General features: G+C 37.7%; 1 protein-coding gene across 1 annotated transcript in view; it reads left to right on the forward strand.

Annotated features, from left to right (window-relative positions):
* Nucleotides 1-26,999, forward strand: part of LOC136857874 (uncharacterized protein CG1161) — a 78,293-nt gene extending 51,294 nt beyond the window's left edge. Inside the window, exons 3-5 of the mRNA XM_067136899.2 lie at nucleotides 8,188-8,302; nucleotides 25,386-25,511; nucleotides 26,543-26,999. Coding sequence (XP_066993000.1) covers nucleotides 8,188-8,302; nucleotides 25,386-25,511; nucleotides 26,543-26,698 — 397 coding nt within the window. The 3' untranslated portion in view covers nucleotides 26,699-26,999. The remainder of the gene's footprint in view (nucleotides 1-8,187; nucleotides 8,303-25,385; nucleotides 25,512-26,542) is intronic.
* The last annotated feature ends 547 nt before the right edge of the window (nucleotides 27,000-27,546 follow it).

Here is a 27,546-nt window from a genome sequence, read left to right on the forward strand (position 1 = left end):
AAACTCCTCGCTTGTTTCTTGCACTCTCTTCCAGTACTCCCCTCTCTCACTACCGGGATCCTCTACTCAACATGTCCGCTCTTGTCGCATGCTCAGGCTATACTGTTGTGGGTTTATTCAATACATGGCTACGAAACCAGCTAAGTACGACCTAAAGATGTATGCTCTTTGTGACTCCCAAACATTTTATGCCTATGTACTGTTGGAAAAAAAAACCTGGTCCTTTCAAAGCATCCAACAAACCTTTTGACATTGTCAAAAGATTATGTACTCCAGTAGAGCACAGTAATAGAAACCTAACTACTGATGTATCCACAAAGACGCACACAAAATACTGTCACCTATTAATTTCACCTTAACTTCGCATAAACATACACATAACCTAATCAACTGCCGTCACAAACAAAATACACACATCAACAAACCGCCAACTTTAACAAATGTCTATCACTAACCCACACGGAGATTGCAACCTTAAAACAATTGACTGCTTACCAGCATGTCATAACGCATGGTTACAAGTATACTCCTGTTAAACCATAACTCCAGTTAAGTAATAACTCGTCTCGACCATCACGACCACCTCTTTATATATGTGCCTGGCCAGGCTTCTAAAAAGATACATTTTCTCATAAATTTTAGAGTGCTTAAGGCCCAGATATAATGTACAGAATATTCTACAGAGTTGTCGTCTACCCAGTACCATTCTGGATGTTACAGTGTGCTTCACAATTCTGTAATGGATAACAAATCATATTTTTATTTTATTTTATGAAATACTTCCTCTCTTGCAGAGGCTGCCTTGCGACAAAGTATACTTTTACATTTATTTTTAGAAGAGAAATAGTACCGGTACTAGAGAAATGTTGAAGGTAACCTAATTGTAACAATGATTTCTTGGAATTATCAGTGAACCCCTTAAGGCTATGATGGCAATCTCCCTTAACGTTGTAACTGGCAGAGACATCTGTTTCCAGAAATTAGCAGCAAAAATGGGAATCGTTCCCCTAGCTCCAATTATCAGACCTACAATGTCAATCTCCTCTATCTGGTATTTCTCCATGTAGTAAGGAATTGTTGGTGAGTAAATATACCTCTTTTCGAGGTTAACATCTGAGGGCTGCGAATTACAGCTTTCAAAGGGAATTGTGGGGTCGATGATGTAACCTTTCTTCTTATTCTTGAAAGCAATGATGTCGATCCTTCTGTGGCTTCTGTTGTCTGCTAAGCCATGAACCTCTTCAAATACCTGGAAACCATGGTCTTTCAGCGTTGTCACAATTAACGAGCAGATGTTATGATGACACATATTCCTTAAACGTTCACCCTGAGGACAAGATCCCAGGACATGCATGACAGTTTCAATCTCCTTGAGGCAGTGCCTACAAAGGAAACGTTCTGAGATCTTCATGGTACCGATCTAACTGCTGAAATGTTTGTTGACATCTTAAGTGCTTCATGCCATTTACTACATGATAAGCCTTGATGGTCTCAAATCCAGGAGTTGGCAGGAGTATATTCATTGTACAAACATACACCTCTTCCTTTCTGCTATAAGTTACACCATTCACTGAATGCCCTTTCTCTCAGTACTCTTCTCACTTTCCTGGCATCAGTTATTTCTAGGCGTGGATGTAGCAAATTGTCAGATGGAGGGACATTGAGGGATTATAGTGAGGGAGTTATTTCTTCTTTCACCTTTCTTATAGCTTGGATGTATTCGTCACCTGAGCTTAATAATACCTTACAGATGTTAATGTGCTGAAGATGAGCTTCCCAAGTGGCACAGAAGAGTCCCATCCCCTTATATTTTTTCTCATTGTAGACCATTCCATTAGGAATGTCTGCAGGTATTTGTATCAATCAATCAATCAGTCATTACTGATCTGCATTTAGGGCAGTCGCCCAGGTGGCAGATTCCCTACCTGTTGTTTTCCTAGCCTTTTCTTAGATTTCAAAGAAATTGGAAATTTATTGAACATCTCCCTTGGTAAGTTATTCCAGTCCCCAACTCCCCTTCCTATAAACGAATATTTGTCCTCTTGAATTCCAGCTTTATCTTCATATTGTATTATTTCCTACCTTTAAAGACGCCAATCAAACTTATTTGTTTACTAATGTCATTCTACGCCATCTCTCGTTCGGAGGAAAATTTATAATGTCTAATAACGGACCAGCTATATTGGTAACATACCACTTAGTCGAGCAGCTCGTCTTCTTTCTCCCAAGTCTTCCCAGCCCAAATTTTGCAGCATTTTTTAACACTACCCTTTTGTCGGAAATCACTCAGAACTGCTTTTCTTTGGATTTTTTCCAGTTCATGAATCAAGTAATCCTGGTGAGGGTCCCATACACTGGAACCATGCTCTAGTTGGGGTCTTAACAGAGACTTATATGCCCTCTGCTTTACATCCTTACTACAACCCCTAAATACCCACATAACCATGTGCAAAGATCTGTACCCTTCATTTACATTTTTATTTATGTGATTACCCCAATGAAGATCTTTCCTTATATTAAGACCTAGGTATTTACAGTGATCCCCAAAGGAAACTTTCTCCCCATCAACGCAGTAATTAAGACTGTGAGGACTTTTCCTATTTGTGAAACTCACAACCTGACCTTTAACCACGTTTATCATGATACCATTGCCTACTGTCCATCTCACAACATTATCGAGGTCAGTTTGCAGTTGCTCACAATCTTGTAACTTATTTATTACCGTACTCTATACAGAATAACATCATCTGAAAAGAGCCTTGTCTCTGATTCCACTTCTTTACACATATCATTGATATATAAGAGAACATAAAGGTCCAATAATACTGCCTTGAGGAATTCCCCTCTTAATTATTACAGGGACAGATAAATCTTTGCCTACTTTAATTCTCTGAGATCTATTTTCTAGAAACAGAGCCACCCATTCAGTCACTCTTTTGTCAAGTCCAATCGCACTCATTTTTGCCAGTAGTCTCCCATGACCTACCCCATTCAATGCCTTAGATAAGTCAGTTGCAATACAGTCCAATTGACCTCCTGAATCCATGATATCTGCTATGTCTTGCTGGAATCCTACAAGTTGAGCTTCAGTGGAATAACCTTTCCTAAACCCAAACTGCCTTCTGTCAAACCAGTTATTAATTTTACAAACATGTCTTATATAATCAGAAAGAATGCTTTCCCAAAGTTTACATGCAATGTATGTCAAACGACTGGCCTGTAATTTTCAACTTTATGTCTATCACCCTTTCCTTTATACACAGGGGCTACTACAGCAACTCTCCATTCATTTGGTATAGCTCCTTCATGCAAACAATAATCAAATAAGTACTTCAGATATGGTACTACTGTATATCCCAACCCATTGTCTTTAGTATATCCCCAGAAACCTTATCAATTCCAGCTGCTTTTCTAGTTTTCACCTTATGTATCTTGCTGTAAATGTCATTGTTGTCATAGGTAAATTTTAATACTTCTTTCGTATTAGTCACCTCCTCTATCTGGACATTATCCTTGTAACCAACAATCTTTACATACTGCTGACTGAATATTTCTGCCTTTTGAAGATCCTCGCATACACACACTCCCCTTGTTCATTAATGATTCCTGGAATGTCCTTCTTGGAACTTGTTTCTGCCTTAAAGTGCCTATACATACTCTTCCATTTTTCACTAAAATGTGTATGGTTGCCAATTATGGGATTGTGTATGTAGATAGGTTGCTATCCCCCTCAAGTGTGTGATGGAAAAGAAGAGTTTTGTTGTGGTTGTTTGTATTATGTATGTTTTGTTTTGTTCAGACAGTTAGATTTTGATTAATAGACACTTTGAATGTTCATGATTTCTTTTTGCTTTTATTATATGTATGTGATTAACATATTGATATTGTGCATTTAAAAGAAAAGACAGGTTATTGACCTGAACTAAAACCAACTGAAAATTGCTCAATATAGCACTTGAAACCAAAACACTTCATATTGTATGATAATACTGATTATTTCTGTGCATGTGCATGTGTCCAGCCAGAAAGTAGAGTGTGTGTTGGACATGAAAAAAAATCTAGTAATTCATTGATATATTTTATTTGGTACAGCTAAGGACTAAGGAGATAATGAATGCATGTAGTATACTCTTTCCTCGTGGGGGCAGTGTTTATTCACTACTGATTAAATTGATATATACAATGTTCATCATCACCTAAATCTAACACAAGATTGTGACATTCAGACTAAGGTTTGTATCTACTGATTAAACTGTGCACCTAATGACTGGTTTGAATTTTCATTAATTTATTTAGGTTACCCTGTATTGATTTGAATCTTGTACTTATTTTATGATTCACACATAATATTGCTAACTTATTTGTCACATCTTCCTAGTTATGGAATATAATTCCATGTATTTTTAATTTTCAGTTTCCAGAATTTGTAGCCATGCCTGAGTAAACTCAAATACTTAAAACTGCCATGATTGAACTGTAGTGTTGCAAGTAATATAGTGATGAATAAAATTACATTGTGGAATCCTGTTTCTGGCTACTGCTGTTGTCTAATGGGGCAGTAAACCTGCCATTTTATTACCCAGTTGTTTGAAAGAAATCTGGCACTTGAGGTGTTAAGATATCTTGAAAGTGATTTTTTCCTCCACCAAAACATCAGTCAGAATATTATTTTCTATATCCAAGCATTATGTATGGTTGCTATGGTTGTTACTACTTTGTAACATACATGCTTGTAGCTTCAATAAATGTATACACATTAAACTCTGCATTTCGACATGAGTTCTCAAATATATAAAACCATGGACTTCTCTGACTTCCTGATTTTGTTTCATCTTAGGCTATTTATGAAATGCTATTACCATTTACTGTATATTTAAATTGATACCATTTTTGTGGTTGGTGTCAAGTCATTTCATGGGCATTTCCTTGCAGTTGCTCTGATTTCCCCCAAACTGTATTTGAACAAATTCTGCAACTTCTTTGTTTTTTTTATCTTTTCCCCCAGATATAATGGTCAGTTGTATGTTTGAACTTAGAAAAGAATCTCTTGACTGCCGTTTTAGTGGTTGACATATACTGTGCATTAATGTGTATTTCACTGCTTTAAAGTATTGACTGTATTTTAATATATAACTGTTACGTTCTCCAGTCTGCCAAAACTAATTTTGAATGATAAATTTATAAACCACCTGCAAGAAAACATATGGTAAGATTATTAAACCTGAAAAAATTTTTAATGGTAAATGTATAAACCACCTGCAAGAAAACATTATGGTAAGAGTATTAAACCTGAAAAAGAAACAACTTAATTAAAATAAAATGACATGTTTCGTTCTTAAAAGAACATCATCAGATTCTGTCAAATCACACTCAAATATTTAGAAAAGTATAAAGATTTATATTTATTCTGTTTAAATACTTATGAACTTGAAAAATCTGGAACTTATCTTAATGAAGTCCTGTTTCCTTTTTATTCCAGCATAGAATGTGAAGTGATGAAAAACTGTTGCTCTGTCTTTGGCGCGATTCCAGCTGGCTAGTTCAGTTCGTTGTCCGTCTGTTATACCACACACCCCTGCCCTGGTTAGGTCAATGACACACTGTATTTTTACCTGTAAGTGATTTTATTTCCAGTGCTCCTGTTATTCTTCTTCTTTCTTGCGAACCGGCCAAACTTAGGACCACGCCAATACCACTTCACTTCCTTCTAATCATCCCTTCTTCCTTCCTCTTTCTCCACAGTGCCTTCATTCTTTCAGAATGTTGCGCTCTTCTCTCTTCAGTCCATCTTCCCCCTCTGCGCTCTTTCTTTTCTTCAACCAGAACTTTTATGTTGGAAAGTCTTTTCCTGAATTGGTCTCTATCACGACATTCTTCATCTGCAATTCCTAACCTCTTGAGTTCTTCCTTCATCTGCTTGGCATATCCCCCCTGGCTCTTCAAGTAGTATATTTTATTAAAAATTTGTTTATTTAACCTTGTTGGATCCATTCTGACCATGTGTCCATAGAATCGCAACCGTCTTTTCCTTATTGTTGTTTCCAGGTCTTCTGTTATTATTATTATTATTATTATTATTATTATTATTATTATTATTATTATCATCATCATCATTATCTCCATCATCCTCTTCTTATTACATTTCTTTTGTAAACTAAGCAAGGGTTCTTAATGAGCGTCTAATGGTCTGCCTGTTATACTGGTGGTTTTCCAATAGGCCACTATTGTTTATTTTTTAATATTACACTGGAGTGGAAATTTAGTTTGCTTGGCCTATATATGTGGCGTTGCAGTTTGTTACTAAAAGCTAATCTCACTGGAAATTGTAATCGTTTGAAACAAAATTACAAATAATTTGAGATCAATGGAATTTTTTATATGAAAACCAATTTTCCTTTTCCTTTGCCGGTCAGATTACTGCCTTAGTGATATTGTTAATGAGCTGTTTCAGTAAGTATCTGCTTTTTATTCAAGAATTACAGGAAATACTCACACATGTACTCAAACAGCAAATTGTTATGGTTCAGTGATCACCATAATGCTGTCAGATGAATCAAAGAGTGTATATAAAACTAAAGGATACACATCACAGTCTTCTAGAGTACATTCTCATTCCAGTCCTTCCAGTACATATCACTCATTTTAATACATTCAATGACGAAGTCAGCCACTTTCAAGCCCCAGATCTCTCGCACCACCAAGGCTACAGGCACGCAACTACTATAGTGTACGGCAGGAGAATCGAGGCTATTACCACACCAAAACACCAGTGGCATGTGATGGGTAGTTGTGACTGCAAGGTGAAATGTATGAACACATATGTCTATTTTTATATATAGTCGGCCACTTTCAACTTCCATATGTCCCACACCACTACAGCTACCAACACGCAACCACTATAGTGCACGATGGGAGACTCAAAGCTAATACCACACACAAACGCCAGTGGTCTGCAGTGGGTAGTTGTGTATACACACACACAGTCTATTTATATGCATAGTCGGCCACTTTCAATCCCCATACCTCCCACACCACAACAGCTACAGACACGCAACCCCTATAGTGCACGACGGGAGACTCGAGGCTACTACCACACACAAACACCAATGGCCTGTAATGGGTAGTTGTGGCTGCAAAGTGAAATATACGGACACACAGGTCTATTTATGTATATATATTTGAGTGTGATTTGATAGAATCTGATGATTAGGGCTCGGATGTTAAAGAAAAGTCATATTTTTTTCTTTGTGTCTATTTTCTTGTCTGATTGGATTTCGGTGTAAATCGGGTGATTGTCATCACAATTAAGTGATTTTCATTTGCATATAAATTCATACTTTGGATATTTTTTACCGTAAGGTCATATTTTGAGCTGTTTTAGTAGAGATGTCATATTTCGGCGGTTTGACGACAGCTGTAGGTGTGCAAAATCATCTTCAACTTACCGAATGCGAACTGGTGTTCACAAAACTGCTTCTTGGTATCACGCTGTTGATACAAGTGGAATACCTTTTGTATACAATGAAGTTGAATATGAATCTTGTCATACACTTCAATTCCACCCGCGGAGAAGAATGGAAAAGGTATGAGTTTGCACTATAGGCTCTGACACCCTACCATAATGTATGTATTGACTTTTAAAATGTTGTGTGATCTGATAATCGTAGCAAATTTAGTACTGTATTGGTATGTATGATTCACAAAAGTTTGGTAAGTGAATCAAGGGAAATAGACTGTGAGTAATATTACTGCACATGTATATTCATAAAACTAATATTAAAGTAAGAATAAAGAATTTAGTTAACAAATATGTAACAGAGGAATTGCAGTTTCGATTTATAATATATTTTAAAATGGCCATATTTTTATTAATCATTTTAGGGTCATATTTTGTAATGTCATTTCGTCACTTTTGAGTTCATATTTTGTAATTTTTGAGGTCATATTTGCTTGCTTATTTAGGCTATTTTTAGGACTTGAACATCTGAGCCCTACTGATGGTGTTCTCTGGCAGGAAGTTTATACATTTTTTACTTAAAATTAGTTTCAGCAGACCGAAGAACCTAACAGTTACAAAATAACTGCGTCAAAACTGAAATAAAATGGCTTCAGGTATTACCCCAAAAAAAAGTATTTTATTACTTTTCCTAAAGTTTACCTTGTGAAATGGTTGTGTTCTCTTTCTAGTACTTGTGATAATGTAATACTTCCTCAAGTTGGTGATGAAATCAAACGGAAGGAGCAAGAATTCTGCCCCAGATGTGAATGCAAATATGAAAGCAGAAATACTTCCATTATAAAGGTATCGACAATATCATATATATCGTACTGTATACTGAGCCCTCAGCCAAAATTTAATAATTTCTATTTCTTGTCTTTACCTTTTAGAACTTGTGTTTGTATCAAATGATTATAAATTTATCCTTGCTTTGTGGAAATTCTAACTTTAGTATGAAGGTTTTTTTTAGACACAGAAAGATTTAGAAATATGTGAGTTGATAATTAGAACGTTCCACAAAGTTTACATAAAACTTAGCTGTAAGTTTTTCTAATGCCTGCTTTTTCATCACTAAATTATAAAGATAAAACTGGAATAAATTAGTCCTGTGTTGATCCAAGACACACTGAAAACTCGTACCCTTGGAACATGCCTAGACGTCACTCGGTGTACTTGGGAAATCCCATTGCTTGAGTATGTAACATTTGTGACCAGGATCATCTACCTTCTATGTTAGCTTAATATTGTCTTCACAAGACTTCAATGCGATCCTTAGTTCTTAAAGTCCTGGCTGAGTAGCTCAAACAATAAACTGATGTCCTTCTGAGCTCAACTGGGCAGGTTTGATGCCCGCTGAATCTGGTGGTATTTGAAGATAAATGTAATGTTAGTAGAAATACTGTCCTGCAAAAGAACTTGTGCAAGACAGAACTGTGGCACAGTGACATCTCTGAAAACCATACAGAAGTAGTTGGTGGGACGTGACATACATACATACATACATACATACATACATACATACATACATACATACATACATACATACATACATATATTATCATTATAGACTGTTATGCCTTTCAGCATTCAGTCTGCAAGCTTCTGTGAATTTACTAAACGTCACAACAATCCTCTATTTGCAACTAATGCTGTGGCCTCATTTAGTTCTATACCTCTTATCTTTAAATCGTTTGAAACTGTGTCCAACCATCGTTGTCTTGGTCTCCCTCTACTTGTCTTACCCTCCATAGCAGAGTCCATTATTCTCCTAGGTAACCTATCCTGCTCCATTTGCCTCACTTGACCCCACCACTGAAGCCAGTTTATGTGTACAGCTTCATCCATCGAGTTCATTCCTAAATTAGCCTTTATTTCCTCATTCCGAGTACGCTTCTGCCATTGTTCCCACCTGTTTGTTCCAGCAATCATTCTCGCTACTTTCATGTCTGTTACTTCTAACTTATGAATAAGATATCCTGAGAAAACCCAGCTTTTGCTTCCGTAAAGCAAAGTTGGTCTGAAAACAGACCGATGTAAAGATAGTTTGGTCTAGGAGCTGACTTCCTTCTTACAGAATACTGTTAATCGCAACTGCGAGCTCACTGCATTAGCATTACGACACCTTGATTCAATCTCACTATATTACCATCCTGGGAGAACACACAACCTAAATACCTGAAATTATCTACCTATTCTAGCTTTGAATCACCAATCTGACATTCAATTCTGTTGAATTTCCTACCTTCTGACATCAATTTAGTCTTCGAAAGGCTAATTTTCATACCATACTCATTGCACCTATTTTCAAGTTCCAAGATATTAGACTGCAGGCTTTTGGCACAATCTGCCATTAAGACCAAGTCGTCAGCATAGGCCAGACTGCTTACTACATTTCCGCCTAACTGAATCCCTCCCTGCCAATTTATACCTTTCAGCAGATGATCCATGTAAACTCCAAACACCAAAGGTGAAAGATTACTGCCTTGTCTGACCCCTGTAAGTACCCTGAATCAAGAACTCATTCTACCATCAATTCTCACTGAAGCCCAATTGTCAACATAAATGCCTTTGATGGATTTTAATAATCTCCTTTAATTCCATAGTCCCCCAGTATGGCGAACATCTTTTCCCTCGGTACCCTGTCATATGCTTTCTCTAGATCTACGAAACATAAACACAACTGCCTATTCCTCTCGTAACATTTTTCAGTTACCTGCCGCATACTGAAAATCTGATCCTGACAGTCCTTCTGCGGTCTGAAACCACACTGGTTTTCATCCAACTTCCTCTGAACTACTGATCGCACCCTCCCTTCCAAGATGCCAGTGAATACTTTGCCTGGTTATACTAATCAATGAGATACCTCAGTAGTTGTTACAATCCTTCCTGTTCCCTTGCTTATAGATAGATGCAATTACTGCTTTTGTCCAATCTGAAGGTACCTTACCAACACTCCATGCTAATCTCACTACTCTGTGAAGCCATTTCATCCCTGCCTTCCCACTTTACTTCACCATTTCAGGTCTAATTTCATCTATTCCTGCTGCTTTATGACAATGGAGTTTATTTACCATCCTTTCCACTTCCTCAAGCGTAAATTCACAATCATTTTCTTCCACCTCCTGAGCTTGGCTGTTCGCAGCACGACCAGGAAGATTTCTTTTTACGTTGAGAAGATGCTCAAATATTCCCTCCACCTCTCCAATGATTCCCTGGGATCTATTATGACTTCACCTGAATTACTCAGAACACTGTTCATTTCCTTTTTCCCTCCCTTCCTAAGATTCTTTATTACTGTCCAGAAAGGTTTCCCTGCTGCTTGACCTGGCCTTTCTAGGTTATTACCAAAATCTTTCCATGACTTCTTTTTGGATTCAACAACTATTTGTTTCGCTCTGTTTCTTTCATCTACATACAATTCCCTGTCTGTCTCGGCCCTCGTTTGGAGCCATTTCTGATAAGCCTTCTTTTTATGTTTACAGGCCTCTCTCACTTCATCATTCCACCAAGATATTCGCTTTTTTCCATCTTTACACACATTTGTTCCTAGGCATTCCCTTGCTGTTTCTACTACACCATTCCAGTATGCCACCCATTCTCTTTCTATTTCTTGAACCTGCTTACTGTCTAGTGTTCAAAACTTCTCACTAATCATATCCATGTACTTCTGTCTAATTTCCTCGTCCTGGAGATTTTCTACCTTTATTCGTTTGCAGACAGATTTCACTTTCTCTACCCTATGCCTAGAGATACTTAGTTCACTACAGATCAGATAGTGGTCTGTACCATCGAAAAATCCCCAGAAAACTCGTACATTCCTAACAGATTTCCTGAATTCGAAGTCGGTTAAGATATAGTCTGTTATGGATCTGGTACCCTGAGCCTCTCATGTGTAGCGGTGAATAGCCTTATGCTTGAAGAATGTATTCGTAATTGCTAAAGCCATACTAGCGCAGAAGTCCAGCAAACGCTTCCCATTCCCATTAGCTTCCATATCTTCCCCACATTTACCAATCACCCTTTCGTATCCTTCAGTTCTATTTCCAACTCTTTATTGAAATTGCCCATTAGCACTATCCTATCCTTGCTGTTGATCCTGACCGCGATGTCACTCAATGCTTCATAAAACTTGTCCACTTCATCCTCGTCTGCACCCTCACATGGTGAATACACTGAGACAATTCTAGTCCTAATTCCTCCAACTGCCAAATCTACCCACAAGATTCGCTCATTTACGTGCCTAACAGAAATGATGTTGCGTGCAGTGGTATTCCTGATAAACAGCCCTACCCCATACTCTGCCCTTCCCTTTCTAACACCCATCAAGTACACTTTATAATCTCCTATCTCATCCTCATTATCTCCCCTTACCCGAATGGTGGGACGTGAAACCAATAAAATTTAGATTGATGGTTTCTCAGCCTGTATTAAATAAACATGATTATCTTTCAAGTTTTTGCCATGTCAAATTAATAACCCTGTAGGAATTCTTTGTTTCATGACGACTTTGCTCCCATCCTCAGGAGAAAAAAATTTTGTCCACGAATCAACCTGAAAATTGATGCATCTTGACAAGGGTGATAGTTGTTTTTATTGACATTACTAGAATATAAAAACAAACTAAAGTAACATACACATCATTTCATGTAAACTTTTGTGTCATCTTTGAACTGCATGTGGTTCTTGGAGCTAAGTTTGGTCTTGGAGCTGATGTTTAATTGAGGCTTTTCATATTCAGTCCTCGAATGTGATAAAATGGCTCCCATTTTGTTGTAATATAATTCTCTTCCTGGAGGTAAAGAGAATCTCTACCTAGCACAGTATGCAGTTCAGTGGACATTCAGTTTCACCTTTCAGTACACATATTAATCATTACAAATTTCATTGTGATTTGTACTGACAGTTATCAGTTACAAAATACCTTGTTAATTAAGGTCAACCTAGGCTACTCAATACTTCTATTACTTGTTACATGTTTCAGCTTGTTTTGAGCTATCATCAGATGACAAATAATGGTAAAGAATAATCATTCTCTTATAATTAAAACATATATATAATATATACACTAAAAGCATATGAACCTTCATGAGGATCCTTAAAATTAATGTCTCCTGAAAAAAGTGGAATGTTTAACATGACATGCATCTTAACATAATTGACCAGTCTTTGGATTTCTTAAAATTAATAGCTCTTAAAAAAGAATGTCATGTTAAACTACTGCACATAAATTTGGTGATGAGTGCATGAATCCTCTGTTGTATCATAAGCACTCTTTAATTAACATAAGGGAAGGTGTGTATTTTCATGCGGTTTGAAAGTATTTTGAAACTAAGTACTGTATACGTATTGTACTGATAGTATTGTCCTTGTCTTCCTGCACATTAAGTATCAAAATATGGGTGAGTAATATTATAGTCATCATTATTTCCAGCTCCTGTTTCCCAGGTGTGGTGGGACCCTTGTTTTGGTTTTGAAAGCAACAAACTCATCAACTCTGTCCAGCTGGCTTTCTAGGCTTAACACTGTAGGGCCCTGTTTCTTCAATGAATGTTAAGTGTTAACACTGCTATTAAGTAGACTTAACATACAATTTAACAAATGACCGTCTCATTAAGAAATGTTAACACTAACAAATTTTTAATACTGTACTTGTGATAAACCTTTTAACAGCTATTAACATCTCAAAATGGGAGCATTTAGAAGACCTAAGTTGCTGGACTTAAATTATCTATAAACTGAAGAAGGGAAATTATACCCATATTTAAAAAAATTGCCTTTTTGGAATTGTCAGAAGAAAGTTTTCTTCATTGGTGCCTAAGTACAAAGCCATAATGAGCAAGACTAGAAGAAATTGAAAATAGGTTTGAGTTTCCCACAGTTTACAACTTATTAGTGTCTCAGGTGCAGGAGTGGCTTATTGTTCTTAGATATTATGCTTCAGACTCCTTTCATGTAATTGTAGGCGACTATGCTCGTAAGTGTGAGACAAGAGTGTTTAGAATTGTGCAGAGAGTTTCTGCTGCGTTGCCTAGGCATTACATTACTTTCTCCGCAATAAAGGAGTGCCCAAAACTCATTCACAGATTTGTATCAATTATCACATTTTTCTTGTATTGAAGGAGGCTTAGCTTGCACTTCTATAAGAATAGATTGAATGTTCTGACATAACTGCCTGTTCTTTTATTTTTCAAACACACCCACATACTTTCAGTTTAAATCTGTAATAATGTTGATTTTGTACTCTTTATGTAAATGCTTCTGTTGCCTTTTACTGCACTTCTTTAAGTTTTTCAAGTCTCCGCTAACCGTAAGCCATAATAATGTCAATCATGTGTGACAAAATGCAATTCCAATATACTGTTACTGAGCTCGATAGCTGCAGTTGCTTAAGAGCAGCCAGTATCCAGTATTTGGGAGATAGTGGGTTCGAACCCGACTGTTGGCAGCCCTAAAGATGGTTTTCTCCGTGGTTTCCCATTTTCACACCAAGCAAATGCTGGGGCTGTACCTTAATTAAGGCCATTGCCGCTTTCTTCCCACTCCTAGACCTTTCCCATCCCATCGTCTCCATAAGACCTATCTGTGTCGGTGTGACGTAAAGCAACTTGCAAAAAAAACCCAGCAATATACTGCTCTAGGTGCTGTCTGTAAAGAAACAAAAGACGCTCACTGCTAAACGCGTTCAGAAATCTCACGAAAACTTGTTAATTTTGTCTTTAACAGTTGTTTTGTAACAAATGTTGGAAATGTGTCGTGAAACAGGGGACTCTTAACCAAAGAGTTAAATTAATAACAATTGTCAATTAACATTTGTTACGTAAAATGTAACATGGAGTTCAAGAAACCGGACATAGAGGATTTTCTGTCAGGGTAATTTCTCTTACCCTTTGGCAGTCCCCTGCCACACCTGCAAGGCAGCAACATTTTGTGAATTTGTGTCATTTCCTTCAAGAAAGGCGTCACCAAGCCTCCTAAGGGAGAACTCCTTCGCCCTTAGCCGATGGTCCTCCCTTAGTTTGTTGGATTTGGTGCTGGTCGCCCAATGCTCGGCCAGACAGTCGCAGGTAGTACTGTCTATTTTCATGTACAGCAGCGGTATATATAGTATAACATCAAAAGATGCATCTGATAAGGCAAGTTTTAAATCACGGAAGGCCTTTCAAAGGGGTGGCAAGAATTAACTGAAGGAAATGTTGCTTGTAATTTAAATGGCCTAATACATATCGTAGTGTAATTACCAAAATAACTGTCATATCCAGTTGTAACATTCATGATACCTATGTACAATTTATGTAGCTACTACCACAAAAGTGTGGTGATTAACTCCTTATGATTCAAACTTGAAGTGCATTTTTGAATAAATATATGCATCAAAACACTACTCTCCTAAGATTTTTGTTTTTGTTTTTAATGTTAGACAAGGCTGTACCTTAATGCCACAGCCAATTCCTTCTCAATCCTAGCCCTTTCCTGTGCTGTTGTTGCTGAAAACCTGTCAGTTAGTGAACCATTAACGCCTAGGAAAAAAAAAAAAAAATGGAACGTGAAGCACACAAAATATGCAGTAAGTGTGGGCTGCGAAGGAAGGAAAGCAAAAGTGTTGAATGTTTTCAAACATTTCCTTAAAACCATGAATGTAACAAAATGAACGGAGCTTTCAGAAAAATAGGGTGTTGTGAAAGAAAAATTTATGATTAGGAAGAAGGAACAAAATGATTTTTAAGAACATGTGGCAAATTAAAGTGGAAAGGAAAAGGGAAACAAAAAACGAAAGAAGGGAAATTAAGTTACAAAGTCAACAGGGATGAATCATTGGCAGATTTCTTGCGTAGATTCCGCTTATTTATTTTCTTGCTATTTGTTTCTTATGGTGACGAATGATTCCGCTTAAACATTTGTTGAGGTACTTTCATCCCATCAGTCTGGTAATTAAAATTGAGAGGATTCCATACTGCAGTCTAAAGTAGAGATTCCTTCACAATACTGTACTAGATTTGAATATCTGCATGCATAGAGCAAGATGAGGAAATGAGACAGCATTCACTAAATAAATGGACTTTGAAACATTCACATGCAGCTGAGCAAGTAGCCGTGGGGTTTGGATCACGTAGCTATCACCTTGCATTTTGACGATAGTAGGTTCGAGCCCAACTGTCAGCAGCCTTAAGATGGTTTTCCTTGGTTTCCCATTTTCACACCAGGCAAATGCTGGGGCTGTACCTTAATTAAGGCCACGGCAACTTCCTTCTCACTCCTAGGCCTTTCCTATCCCATCATCGCCATAAGACTTATCTTTGTCGGTGTGACATAAAGCAAATTGTGAAAGAAACAGCATTCCAAGTGGGAGCTGAGGACACTATTAAGCTCCAGTTAGGATGTTCCATCACGCCATGTGTGCATGAGAGTAACAGAAGATTGTCAGTTGACGAGTGTGGTAGAAGAAATAAATAGAGAATAATAATATAAAGTGTAGTGAGGAAGATACCCAGAATAGGGTAGAATAGAGCAGAATATTGGTATGTGGAGAAAACCAGAGGATGATAAATGTGAGGTGGTGGTGGAGGGGGGCGGGGAAGGCGCATAACCAGTGTACACTCGTTATGAAAGTATGGCACTGAACACATAACCTGGAATGAACCATCCGGTGATGAGGAACGTACAAATTTGGAAAACACCGAAATGAAATAACAATAGTGAAAGAACAGGGAAAAGAAATACCTACGTAAATCCTTAATGGCTGGCAACCATGTATTACTTAATTGATAGCCAGTGTCTCTGTTGAAATTGTTAGGTTTTTTACGTATTTCCACAGCTACCTGTAGTGTTTATATGAGTGAGAGCTTGAACATTTTGGAACATGACATCATGACCCAACGATAGGGCGTGCTTATCTATTGCTGACTTACCTGGTTGATTGAGATGGATATTTCTTTGGTATTCTTTGATACAAGTACCAACAGACTGGCATGTTTGGCCAATGTATACCTTTTTGCAAGTACAGGGAATTTTGTACACCGCAAGCATAATATAAAAACCGGGTTTGGTACCATCACTAAAATTGCTCACAGTTAGGCGAAAGCAAGGACAAATTGTCTCCACTGTCTTCAGCAGCAATTCATTGTTGAGTTATAGCCATCGTTTCCAAAATAAAAATATTGGATTTGGTCTCCTAAAGTTTTCAACTAATACTGAAAGCTGCAAATGTTACTTGAGAATTTTAAAAAAATCTAAAATACTGTAGGCACTTAAAATGTGGTGCCCTACACGAGTAAATACAGTTGGCAAAAAAATAAAATAAAAAGCAGAGTACTGCATGCTGGGATTAAGCTAAGCCCTTACAAGGCACTGCACAGCTGATTGGACTTGTGGATTCCTCACTCACTAAGGATGTGTATCCTTTGATAGAAATTGAAAAATTAAAACAGCTATCCATTACAGGAATGAAGAATGAATGAGAACAGGAATAAGCTGATCAAAAATCCAGAAAAGATGATTAAAATCAAACCTACAAGACTGCAGAAGAAAATGGAAGATGTCAAAAGATTTATTTATGAGGAGTCATCAGGTGTTCACAAATACAGAGCATGTAACCAGTTTATTCATAGTGTAGGCTGTGAAGGTTGTGGACAGAAAGTCTCTTGCTGTCTACGAAAGAATCAAATTACCACTAAGTGAAATGAAGCAAAACATAGTCAGGAACAACAACCTCAAAAAATGATTTCACCCTTCAGTTTAAAACTTCTTGCAGTTAATATTGGGACAAACATAGTAAGGCTGCCTGATATTGACCAAGGCCATATAACTCTCAGAAATATTCTGGACTTGTTCAGTTGGGCACAAAGAAGGGTGTTCATGAGAGACTGTCTAGTTCCTTGGCTGAATAATCGTCATAGTCACCTTCAGTTCAGAGGGCCCCGGGTTTGATTCCCAGCCGGGACAAAGATTTTAACCTTAAATGGTTATTTACCCTGGCTCGGAGACTGGGTATTTATACTGTCCCCAACATCCCTGCAACTTGCACACCACTCTCAACACTATCCTCCACTACAATAAACTACAGTTTCCCATACACGGCCGATGCTACCCACCCTCGTCGGAGGTCTGCCTTACATGGGCTGTAACTGACTAGCGATAACCACACAAAATTATTATTATTATTATTATTATTATTATTATTATTATTATTATTATTATTATTAGCAAGTTCATAATGACATATTCCTCAATGCACATGGTGTGCCCTCGGATTCAGTATCTCCTTGCAATGATAACCTTTGTAAGGAAACAGGGGTTTGAAAGTTTCAATAAAAAGTGCAAATGTTGCTTGAAGAATATCAAATGTCAGTGTGTCATTCTAATAGCTTGTGCAAAAATAAATAAGTATTGCTGTTGCTTGAATTAGGTTGTGTGCATGCATCAATGAGGTCAATAAATTAGTAGAGTTAAGAGTTGAAATTACAGCTACCATTCCTGAAAATTGGCTGAAGATGTTCTCGCAACACACTGTGGTCGAAGGGATGGCCAAGACGCATTGTTATTCTGACAGTGTCAGAATACATTTTGTCTACTTTCCTCAACAACCATGGTATGAAATTCATATCATGGAATTTTTTTTATATACCACAATGCATTCTGGCTGTTTAAAAGCAGTGGTTATGGCGGTTCCTCAATAGGCACAACATGGTCTGGTCATTTTTCCATGTTCAGTCTTTGAGCCGAACAACATGTATTGGCTTGTTAATTTTTCTATCTCATTTATTACAGTTTTAAAGGGAAACATTGTGGTCACTGGAAAGTATAAGAACTACCCATTATGTATAAAATGTTTGCAGTGATCTCCTGACAGCATTCCACTACATTAGAAATGATTTTTTTTTTTTTAACTTTCCCTAAGTTGTTCACTATTCAGACTGTGAAGACAGGTTGGTGGTGGTGGTGAGATTGGTTGAGGATGTATTCTGTGCTCTTGAAGTAAGAAAAATTTCAAAGCAATAAATATTGCTGGTTATAATTGATGGGAATAGAGGTAAGATTGTATCCGTAATAAAATAAGCATACACTAGGAATGTCCATGCCTTATAAGTAGGGGTAGGTGGGTGGGGTGGGTGGAAATTCCTAACTAGCAAATAGGACTTCTGCATGTTACCAAAAGTATTTGAGGTGGGATTTCTAGAAGTAGATAAGGCCATAGTTAAAGAGGATTAGAATTAGGTACAGAGAATAAAAATTCATTTACAATCTTTATTTTTTAAAAAAACTTTGCAGTGATCAGGTTAGAGGGATACAAAAAGTAAGCAGCATTTCACTAGAGAGTAGAGCATGGGTGTAGTCTGTCTCCCCTAGTTTGTGATGTATACTCATGTTCATAAAAAACAGTACACCTTGAAAGACTAGAGATAGGAAGTTCATATTCACATGACATGTTCATTAGTATGTTCTGCAGAAATGATTAGCATTTCAGTCACCTAGATTCAGCATATGTCCTGTTGCCTAGTAGGCACTGGGTCCTCCATGGGCACAGATAACTTGTTCCATGCGTGATGACATCGACATGTATACGGCGCAAATGGCGCCCTGGGGGTATAGCCATCCATGCTGCGTTCACCTGTTTCCACAGTTCATCTTTGGTGGTTGGCACTGGGTCACAGCGCTGCACCTGTCATTTCACCATATCCCACACATTTTCGATTGGCGACAAGTCCGGTGATCGGGCGGGCCAGGGCAATGGTCTGACATCCTGTGACAACAAGAAGGCACGTGGTCGTGCATTGTCCTACTGAAATATGGCATCTGGGGTGTCATGCAGAAAGGGTATGGCTACAGGTCACAGGATGTCATTCACGTAGGTCAAACTGGTTTCCGTGCCAGGGACAAGCACCAACTGTGATTTGTGGTTGTACCCAATAGCACCCCACATCATAAGGCCTTGAGTTGGTTCTGTATGTCTTGTGCGAATGCAGTCTGTGTGATGCCTCTCCCCCTGTCTGCAGCGAACCAAAATGCGGCCATCATTTTCAAACAAACAGAACCTGGATTTGTCCGAAAACACTGTCGGCTGCCATTCCTGTCCCCAGTGAAATCGTTCGATACACCATTGCAGTCTAGCATGTTTATGCACATTTGTCAAAGATAGGCAGAGAAGTGGAAGACGTGCCGGTAACCCAGACCGTAATAAACGGCAATGAACTGTCACTCCTGATAGTGTATGATGTTTTACACTGTTCCACTGTTGTGCCAGAGCTGAGGAGGATGCAGATCTGTCCTGCAATGCCATTCGGCTGAGGTGTCGATCTTCTCGGGGGTTGGTCTGGGTGGTGTGACCAGACCTATCTCATTGTGTTCCACGGCCTTCTGTGAACCATTCTGTACACACCCGTTGCACCCGTTAAATACATTGTCAATACCATTACATACAAATATATATATATATTGTACCAGTTACGACCTGTACATGGCATTTTTTTTTTTCTATTAATTGTACTTCTCATCACGCAAGACCTTAAGAGCGAACTTGGTTTGTTTACGATCGGAGGAGCGAGCAGATGAGCCAGCGACAGCTGTGTGTGTGATGTAGCTGCAGGGACAGGATAGACTACCCGCCTGATGCTACGTGTAGCCTGCATGGCCTGGTTTGTTCTGGATATGAACGTCACGCCTTCGTGAACATTCGATTGAAAAAATTTCAAAACTTCTCTAATAATTATCACAGCGACTTGAGTGATACGTCATTTTGAAGAGGTTAACATGAAAGTCTCAAATTGTGAATCTCAAGTAAATCTGTCGAGGATTCGCAAGATAATCAGCCTCAAGAGATCACATTATCTGATGACGTAGGAGCCCCAAACTGAATATAAGGAGAGCTCACTTTACCCAGATCGGACAGTCATAGCCGAGTGTCCAGTCTGACTCTCGACGCTGCAGTGTTCGTCAAAGTGCTGACAGAGGCCATCTTTGAATATTTAAAGTCTTCATGGGAACTTAAATTCTGACAGGCGTGTTGAACTTGCACATTTTGCGTGTGTTGAACTCTGATTATGACAAGTCATGTATTGGACTTACGTGAAAACAGTAAAGTATAACTTATATTCTGTACGCATGTAGAAACTTCTCGATATATCTTACTTTCGTTCTTGTGGAACTGAGTTTATTACCACGTTGCCTGTGTGAAACTTAATCTCCGGACCAATATTAATTTAAATGTGGCACTACTGCGATATACTAGGAACTGTGATATTTTTTTTAAAATATCAGTCAGCAGAACTTAATCTCTGAACAAACATATCATTAATTTCAGTGTGATACTACTATGGCGTGAAAGATCTATTTCAGTTGTATGCCCCACAAACTGGTTGCATAGATGAACATCTAGAGGACTTCTTAGAGGAAGTGGAGAGACAGATAGAAGATAAGGAAGTACTATTGATGGGAGATCTAAATGCACAAGTTGGAATGGAAAGACAAGGAAAGGAAGATGTTGTAGGGCCCTTTGGATATGGAAATGTAAATCCAGAAGGCGAGTTGTTGGTGGATTTTTGCATGAGGAATCAAATGATTGTTGGAAACACCTGGTTTAGGAAGAACAGTCAGAAGATTACAAGGTATGGCTGGGGAGACAGACGAACAAAGACCATGATTGATTATATAATCATAGAGAAAGAACACCGGAAGAACCTTGTAGATGTAACAGCCATGCCTGAAGAAGCCTTTGGTGGAGATCATAGAGTTGTGATAGGAAAATTGAAAGTTGGAAAGATTGAAAAACCCCAATTAAGAAGAGAGAAAAGAATTAAAGTATGGAAGTTGAAGGAGAAAAGCATACAAGAAGAATTTCAAAGGGAAATAATACCCTTGGTACCCAGGACAGAGGTGGGGAATGTTGAGGAGGAATGGAAAATATTTAAGGAAGCACTGGTTGGATGTGCAGAAAAGGTGTGTGGTAGAACATCAGGAAATGTGAAAGACAAAGAAACACAGTGTTGGAATGATAGGGTAAAGATTAAAGTGAAGGAAAAGAAAATGGCATGGAAAGCATGGAAAACATCTAAGACTGAAGAAAGTAGAAGAAAATATGCGGAGGCAAAGAATTTGGCCAAGAAAGTAGTGGAGGAAGAAAAGAGGAAAAGCTGGGCCTTATTCACACAGAAATTGAGAGATGATACGCAGGGCAGCAAGAAATTACTGTATGGTATCTTAAGAAACAAAAAGAGAGATCAAGTAAACACCAGATTTGTGAAGGATGAAGGTGGCATAATTTTAACAAAGCCAGAAGAAATAAGAAATAGATGGAGAGAGTATTTTCAGAAGCTGCTGAACATAAGAACGGATGACAGTCATTCAATGGACGACCAAGAAAGGCAATTAGCTGACGAAGAAATGGATAAAGAAATTACAATGAATGAAATTGAAATGGCAGTAAGAAAGATGAAGAATGGAAAAACTGCTGGAATAGATGAAATTTCAGTGGAGATGATAAAGGCAGCTGGAGCTGTAGGCTTGCAGTGGACATATCGGGTTCTCAGGAATGTCTGGGAGAATAAGGAGGTCCCTGAGGATTGGCAAAAAGGAATAATCATCCCAATTTTCAAGAAAGGTGATAAAGTTTTGAAGAACTACAGGGGAATTACTCTAATATCCCATGTTGCTAAGATAATGGAAAGGATACTGGAAAGTAGAATAAGGTTGAGGGTTGAGAAGCAGATACAGGAAAATCAGTTGGGTTTCAGAAGTGGAAGGTCAACAATAGAGCCCATTTTCATTATGAGACAACTAACGGAAAAGCATTGGGAGTACGGGAATGATATGGTGATGACATTCATTGATATTGAAAAGGCATATGACAGTGTCCCTAGGACGAAAGTTTGGGACAGTCTGGTGCAAAAAGGAATTGGACAGGGATTAATAAAAATGATCATGGCATTGTATAAGGAATGTTGTAGTTGCGTGCAAACACAAGTTGGCAGGACAAGTTGGTTCAAAATAACTAGTGGGCTGAGACAGGGAAGTGTTCTATCACCAATCCTGTTTACAATAGTAATGGATGACATCATGAGAACAGCAAAAGCAGCATATGGAGGAAGAGAAATGAACATGATGTTATTTGCAGATGATATTGTGATTTGGGGAGAAGATGACAGGAAGGTTCAAGAACAATTGAATCTGGTGGTGAATGGGAAGATTGAAGAATGTGGATTGAAAATAAGTGTAGAAAAGAGTAAAACTCTTGTTATGACTAGAGGAGAGAAAGAAGGGAAAGGTCAGATTAGACTTGCAGACAAGCCCCTGGAAGTAGTGGAAACGTTTAAATACCTGGGGAGTGAATTAATGGAGAATGCTCGACTGGATGCTGAGATTAGTAAAAGGATTCAAGCTGGAAGTTGTTTCTATCATAGTGTAAGAAATATGTTATGGGACAAAGATGTGCCAATGGAAGCAAAGGATACTATGTACAAGATGTATTACGTACCCATAACAACTTACGGAGCAGAAACTTGGACAATGACAAAGAAGGATGAGAGTCGAATACAGGCAGCCGAAATGAAATTCTTGAGGAGTATGATACAGAAGAGTAGACGAGACAAAATAAGGAATGAGAAAATCCGGGAAGACATTGGAGTGGAGAAGATGAATGATAGAATGGAGAAGAGCCGACTAAGATGGTTTGGGCACATAAAGCGAATGAGCGACGAAAGAATGCCAAAAAAGGTGATGGAAATGCAAATCCAAGGAAGGAGAGGCCATGGACGACCACGATTGAGATGGAAGGATACCATCCAACGCAGCATTATAGAAAGAAACCTGGACTGGGACACAGTGTTGGAGGAGGAGTGGTGGAAAGACCGAAGAAAGTGGAGAGGAACCATATTTGCCCCTACCCGGCTACAGCTGAATAAAGGGAAATGATGATGATGATGATGATGATGACTATGCTATACTATTAACTGTGAAATTTTTTCTTCAAATCTCAGTCAGCATAATTTCCTTAATAGACACAAGTATTTATGAAGGTGTTCGAACTTTCCCATGAATGTTACTGCAAATGATTACCATGATAAGAGTATAACCGTGTACTGCGACACAAGTGTTTCACGGTGAATTCAAACTCTGGATGTTTTTTTTAAATCGAATTCAAACAGAACTGTGTATTATTTCTTCTGAACAGTGTGTAAATTATCTGTGTGTGACTGACAGCAGTGTCTTTGACAAACTCTCGAACAGTTGCCTATTTTATTTAATGTCAAGTGCGCCTAACAATGAACTGTACTTTTCATTACAACCTTATTTCTTCGTCAAAGTGTTTAGTGTTGTTTCATGACTGACAGCAGTGTCTTTGATAAACTCTAGAGCAGTCATACATTTCTTTCAATGTCAAGTGCTACTTTATTTAGTGGAAAATCACCACAAACTGTGCCGAGTGCGTGAACAATTTTCAGTTTCATTCTTTCTATTCATGAACTGTGCTTTATTTTCTTCCAATCTCGATGCTACTCGCATCTACATCTTTAGTGAACTTTTAAATTCTATCTACAAGATTAAGAGTGAATTCGACGGCATATCCCAACCATATTAAAGGAAACGGTGCTGTTACACCAAAGTGTCGGGGGACTGTGTAGATTTGCACACTCGCGTAAGTTATGTAATGAGTGATTGCCCCGCAACATCGTCGGAGAATGTCGGAGATTGTCCAGAACGAAGAAAGTTCAAGACTCAACCCATATCAAACTGACCTGGGTGTTCCAGCCTTAACTCAACGTAATATTGGCAACTTGCAGAATGTGTTCCAGTCCCGTTCAGCCTGGTGAACTGGGAGCGTGGGTCATCAAAAGGCGATATTGAAGACGGCGAATATCAACAGTAAGGTGATGTGCACTTTGAAATGCATTTCTTGAATAGAACTATTATTCAATCTATTTAAAAAATTTCTTGTAGATAGGACCCTGCCTCCTGTACCAAGCCCTAGCTAGAAACAACCCAGAATTGCCCTGAGACCTACTTCGTGCTAACTTTAAAATTAATCCTTAAAGTCGGGCTATTTTACTGGTACAATGTATAACTTATTTAATGCATATTGGTTTTGTACATGTTTCGAGAACAAGGTATGTTCTTTTCCTCAGCGATCAATAAAGATTTCAAAAATCCCTAAGAAAAGTCCTAATTCTAAAACACATCATTTACATAAAAACAAACGTTCACATTAAGATTGTTTACTTGCAACAATGGATACTCAAAGAATTTTGTTAATAAATAAGATTTAAAATATACCTAGAACAACTCTGACGATCAAAAAGAAATACGCGGTTTGAACATTTAGAAATAAGCATTCATATCAATTGTATAAAAACTTTAAAAAACAGAATATTGAAATTGCATACAGGACTAACAACAACACTAATAAACACTAACATCCCAAACCTGTAAATAACAAAATATTGGACAGTCAGAGAGTGTTTGGCAGTCTGATATGAAGAAGACATCAGCACAGTTAAATATAGAAGGTATTCAGCAATGGTTGAACACATGAAGGAAATCAGTCATAAGTTTACAGATATAGAGCATGAATGTTAAAGTTGTAGCGAGGGGACAGAGCATGGAGAGCTGACCTGGTTCACTCCAAGAGACTGGCAGGTTGAATCTGGAGGACCGGGCCATCTCTAATGGAAAGTTATTATGTAGACTAATTGGAAGAGTGGGATGGAATAGAATAAGGTGAGATGGATTGGAAACCTGCTTCAGACCAGTCCAAGGAGTGATGATGCAAAAAATAAAGAGAGAGAGAAAAATGTAGTTCTGTCTGTTTGAGATCCTGAAAAGACTCTGTTTGTACACAATTTTGAAGTGATGCTGAAAGCCATTATAATAAATATATGACAAAAAGCCTGTTATTTTTCAGTATGTGGTCATCATAGTTATCTGGATCATCTCCCTCTTGGTTATCTACATGCTCTTCCTTATCTGCTTAGACCCTCTACTTAACAAGAGAAGCAAAGGAAACTACCAGGAGCATACAAATGAAGAGGTTTGTTAGATTATTTTATTTTACTTCTTCAAAACATTATCTCTTTAAATACATGACTGTATACAGTATATAACTATAAATATAACATATTAGGATCATCAAAGTGACCTTTTTTTAAAGCAGCTCAGTTTTTAAATATGCTTAGTTATTTATATAGGACTTACAACCCACACTAGCTTTGTGTGGTAGTAATTTTGAATTTACAATAATAGGTCTTACAAGATTTCCTCTTAGATGACATTACTTCCATTTTCTCCTGATGTATGCACATAGCCCTGTGCAGCGTTGTTCCATGGCCTTTCTGACCACCTGCTTGTGAGCTCGCTTCTTTCACTCCTTGTAATATTTAAATTTTTCCTGTGCTTTCACTAAACCGACAATAACTCATAAATTATACATGAAAATTGCATACTGTAAAGGATACTTTTATCTTGAAAAAACTAATGCAGTGAATAAACAAATTATTTTCATAAGAAATATGTGATTAATCCCAATATATGGTTTCTAATTGTTTACTGCAAACTATATCATAATACTTATCAAGGGCTACCTTTTGAAGATAGGTATATACTGTTGCAGACTTGTATGTAGAGCTTTCTTTGCTCAGCAATTCTTCCACATGTACTTTGGGTTTATTGAAGATGGTTTAAACAGTGTAAGCTAAGAAAACGCTAGGATGGCTTGTTTGACTTCCTTTGCTACATTGCCACTACTCAGCTGCTCTATGTAGCATATTAATACTTCATACACCAAAACTTTACTTGATGAATGTTCTACATAGTGGTGTAAACTGCATCAAAATCAGTTTGGTGATTCTCAAGATTATCCTGTACAAGCGTAGACAGAGACCTACTGGGGACTTGTTATCTATAAATATTATAAAATAATTTGCCCATCCAAAATGATTTGTCATAGATCAGGATTTCTTAAGAAATTTGTAGGTTAATGTTTTGTTTTATCCTAACAAATACTGTAATAAAATATATAAATAATGTTCCTTGTCAGTATAATAATATGTTTTCTGTACCCAGGACGATACCAGCAATAGTGTGAGTGGAGGTACCTCCCATGCTATGGGAGTTCGAGCCAATGTGTTGAACAGAGTTGGTCATCAACAAGACAAATGGAAGAGACAGGTTCGCGAACAGCGAAGGAACATATATGACCGTCATACAATGCTTAACTAAGCATATCTTTCATGTATATTTGAGAAATGTGGTGTTATAAGTGAGAACTTTATATCTTATAATGCAGCTGTTTCAAGGTAATGTGAAAAGTGTTATCAGTAGTAAATCTTCATATAGTTAAATATCTTCAGAGACTATTAATTATGACTTATAGAAATATTATAATTTAATATTCAGTGTTAATACTTCTCAGTGCCTCCTTGTTAAATGGTTTCTACTATTAGTATGCTGTATTTCTTAAATGTTTTCATCTAGGTTTTTTAAAGTCTTAATAAAATAATTGTTGTTCTACCTTCCAAAATATTTCATCCAGTTACAGCAATGTGTAAAATGTGGCTTTACATGTTCATATATTTAACTGTCACCTTAATTAAAAAAGTATGAATAAGTGAAAATCAAGATCAGGGGCCATATTGTTGTTCCTAGCGCTCGTCTAACAGTCACTTGACAATGGAACTCCTAGCGGCAACTACCATATCACAAGTCCTAGGGCCTCACTTTACAGTTCCTTTGTCAAGGGAGCATTATAGTACAGCTCTCAGAAGTAAGAGAATGTTGGTAGCATTCAAATTGCTCTTAGCCCATGTGATACAAATCTTAGAGGAACAAATTAAACTCATTTTTATGTTCAGCTTGGAATCATCTGTTAACCATTTGTTACTTGGATGCCTATATTGGATGATGTTATTTGTAGTTATCTTATCAGCGTGTTGATGAAAGTGTAATAGAGTTAAAATAAGTTCATGTTTCTCTGATCAATTGAGGTAGTTTACCCGTAGTGCCAAAGATATATTTTGAAGACCCATTTTTTATTTTTCAAATAGTCTCTTCCATAAATGGTATCTAAG

This window comes from Anabrus simplex, chromosome 1, assembly GCF_040414725.1.
Source record: "Anabrus simplex isolate iqAnaSimp1 chromosome 1, ASM4041472v1, whole genome shotgun sequence".
NCBI lineage: Eukaryota > Metazoa > Arthropoda > Insecta > Orthoptera > Tettigoniidae > Anabrus > Anabrus simplex.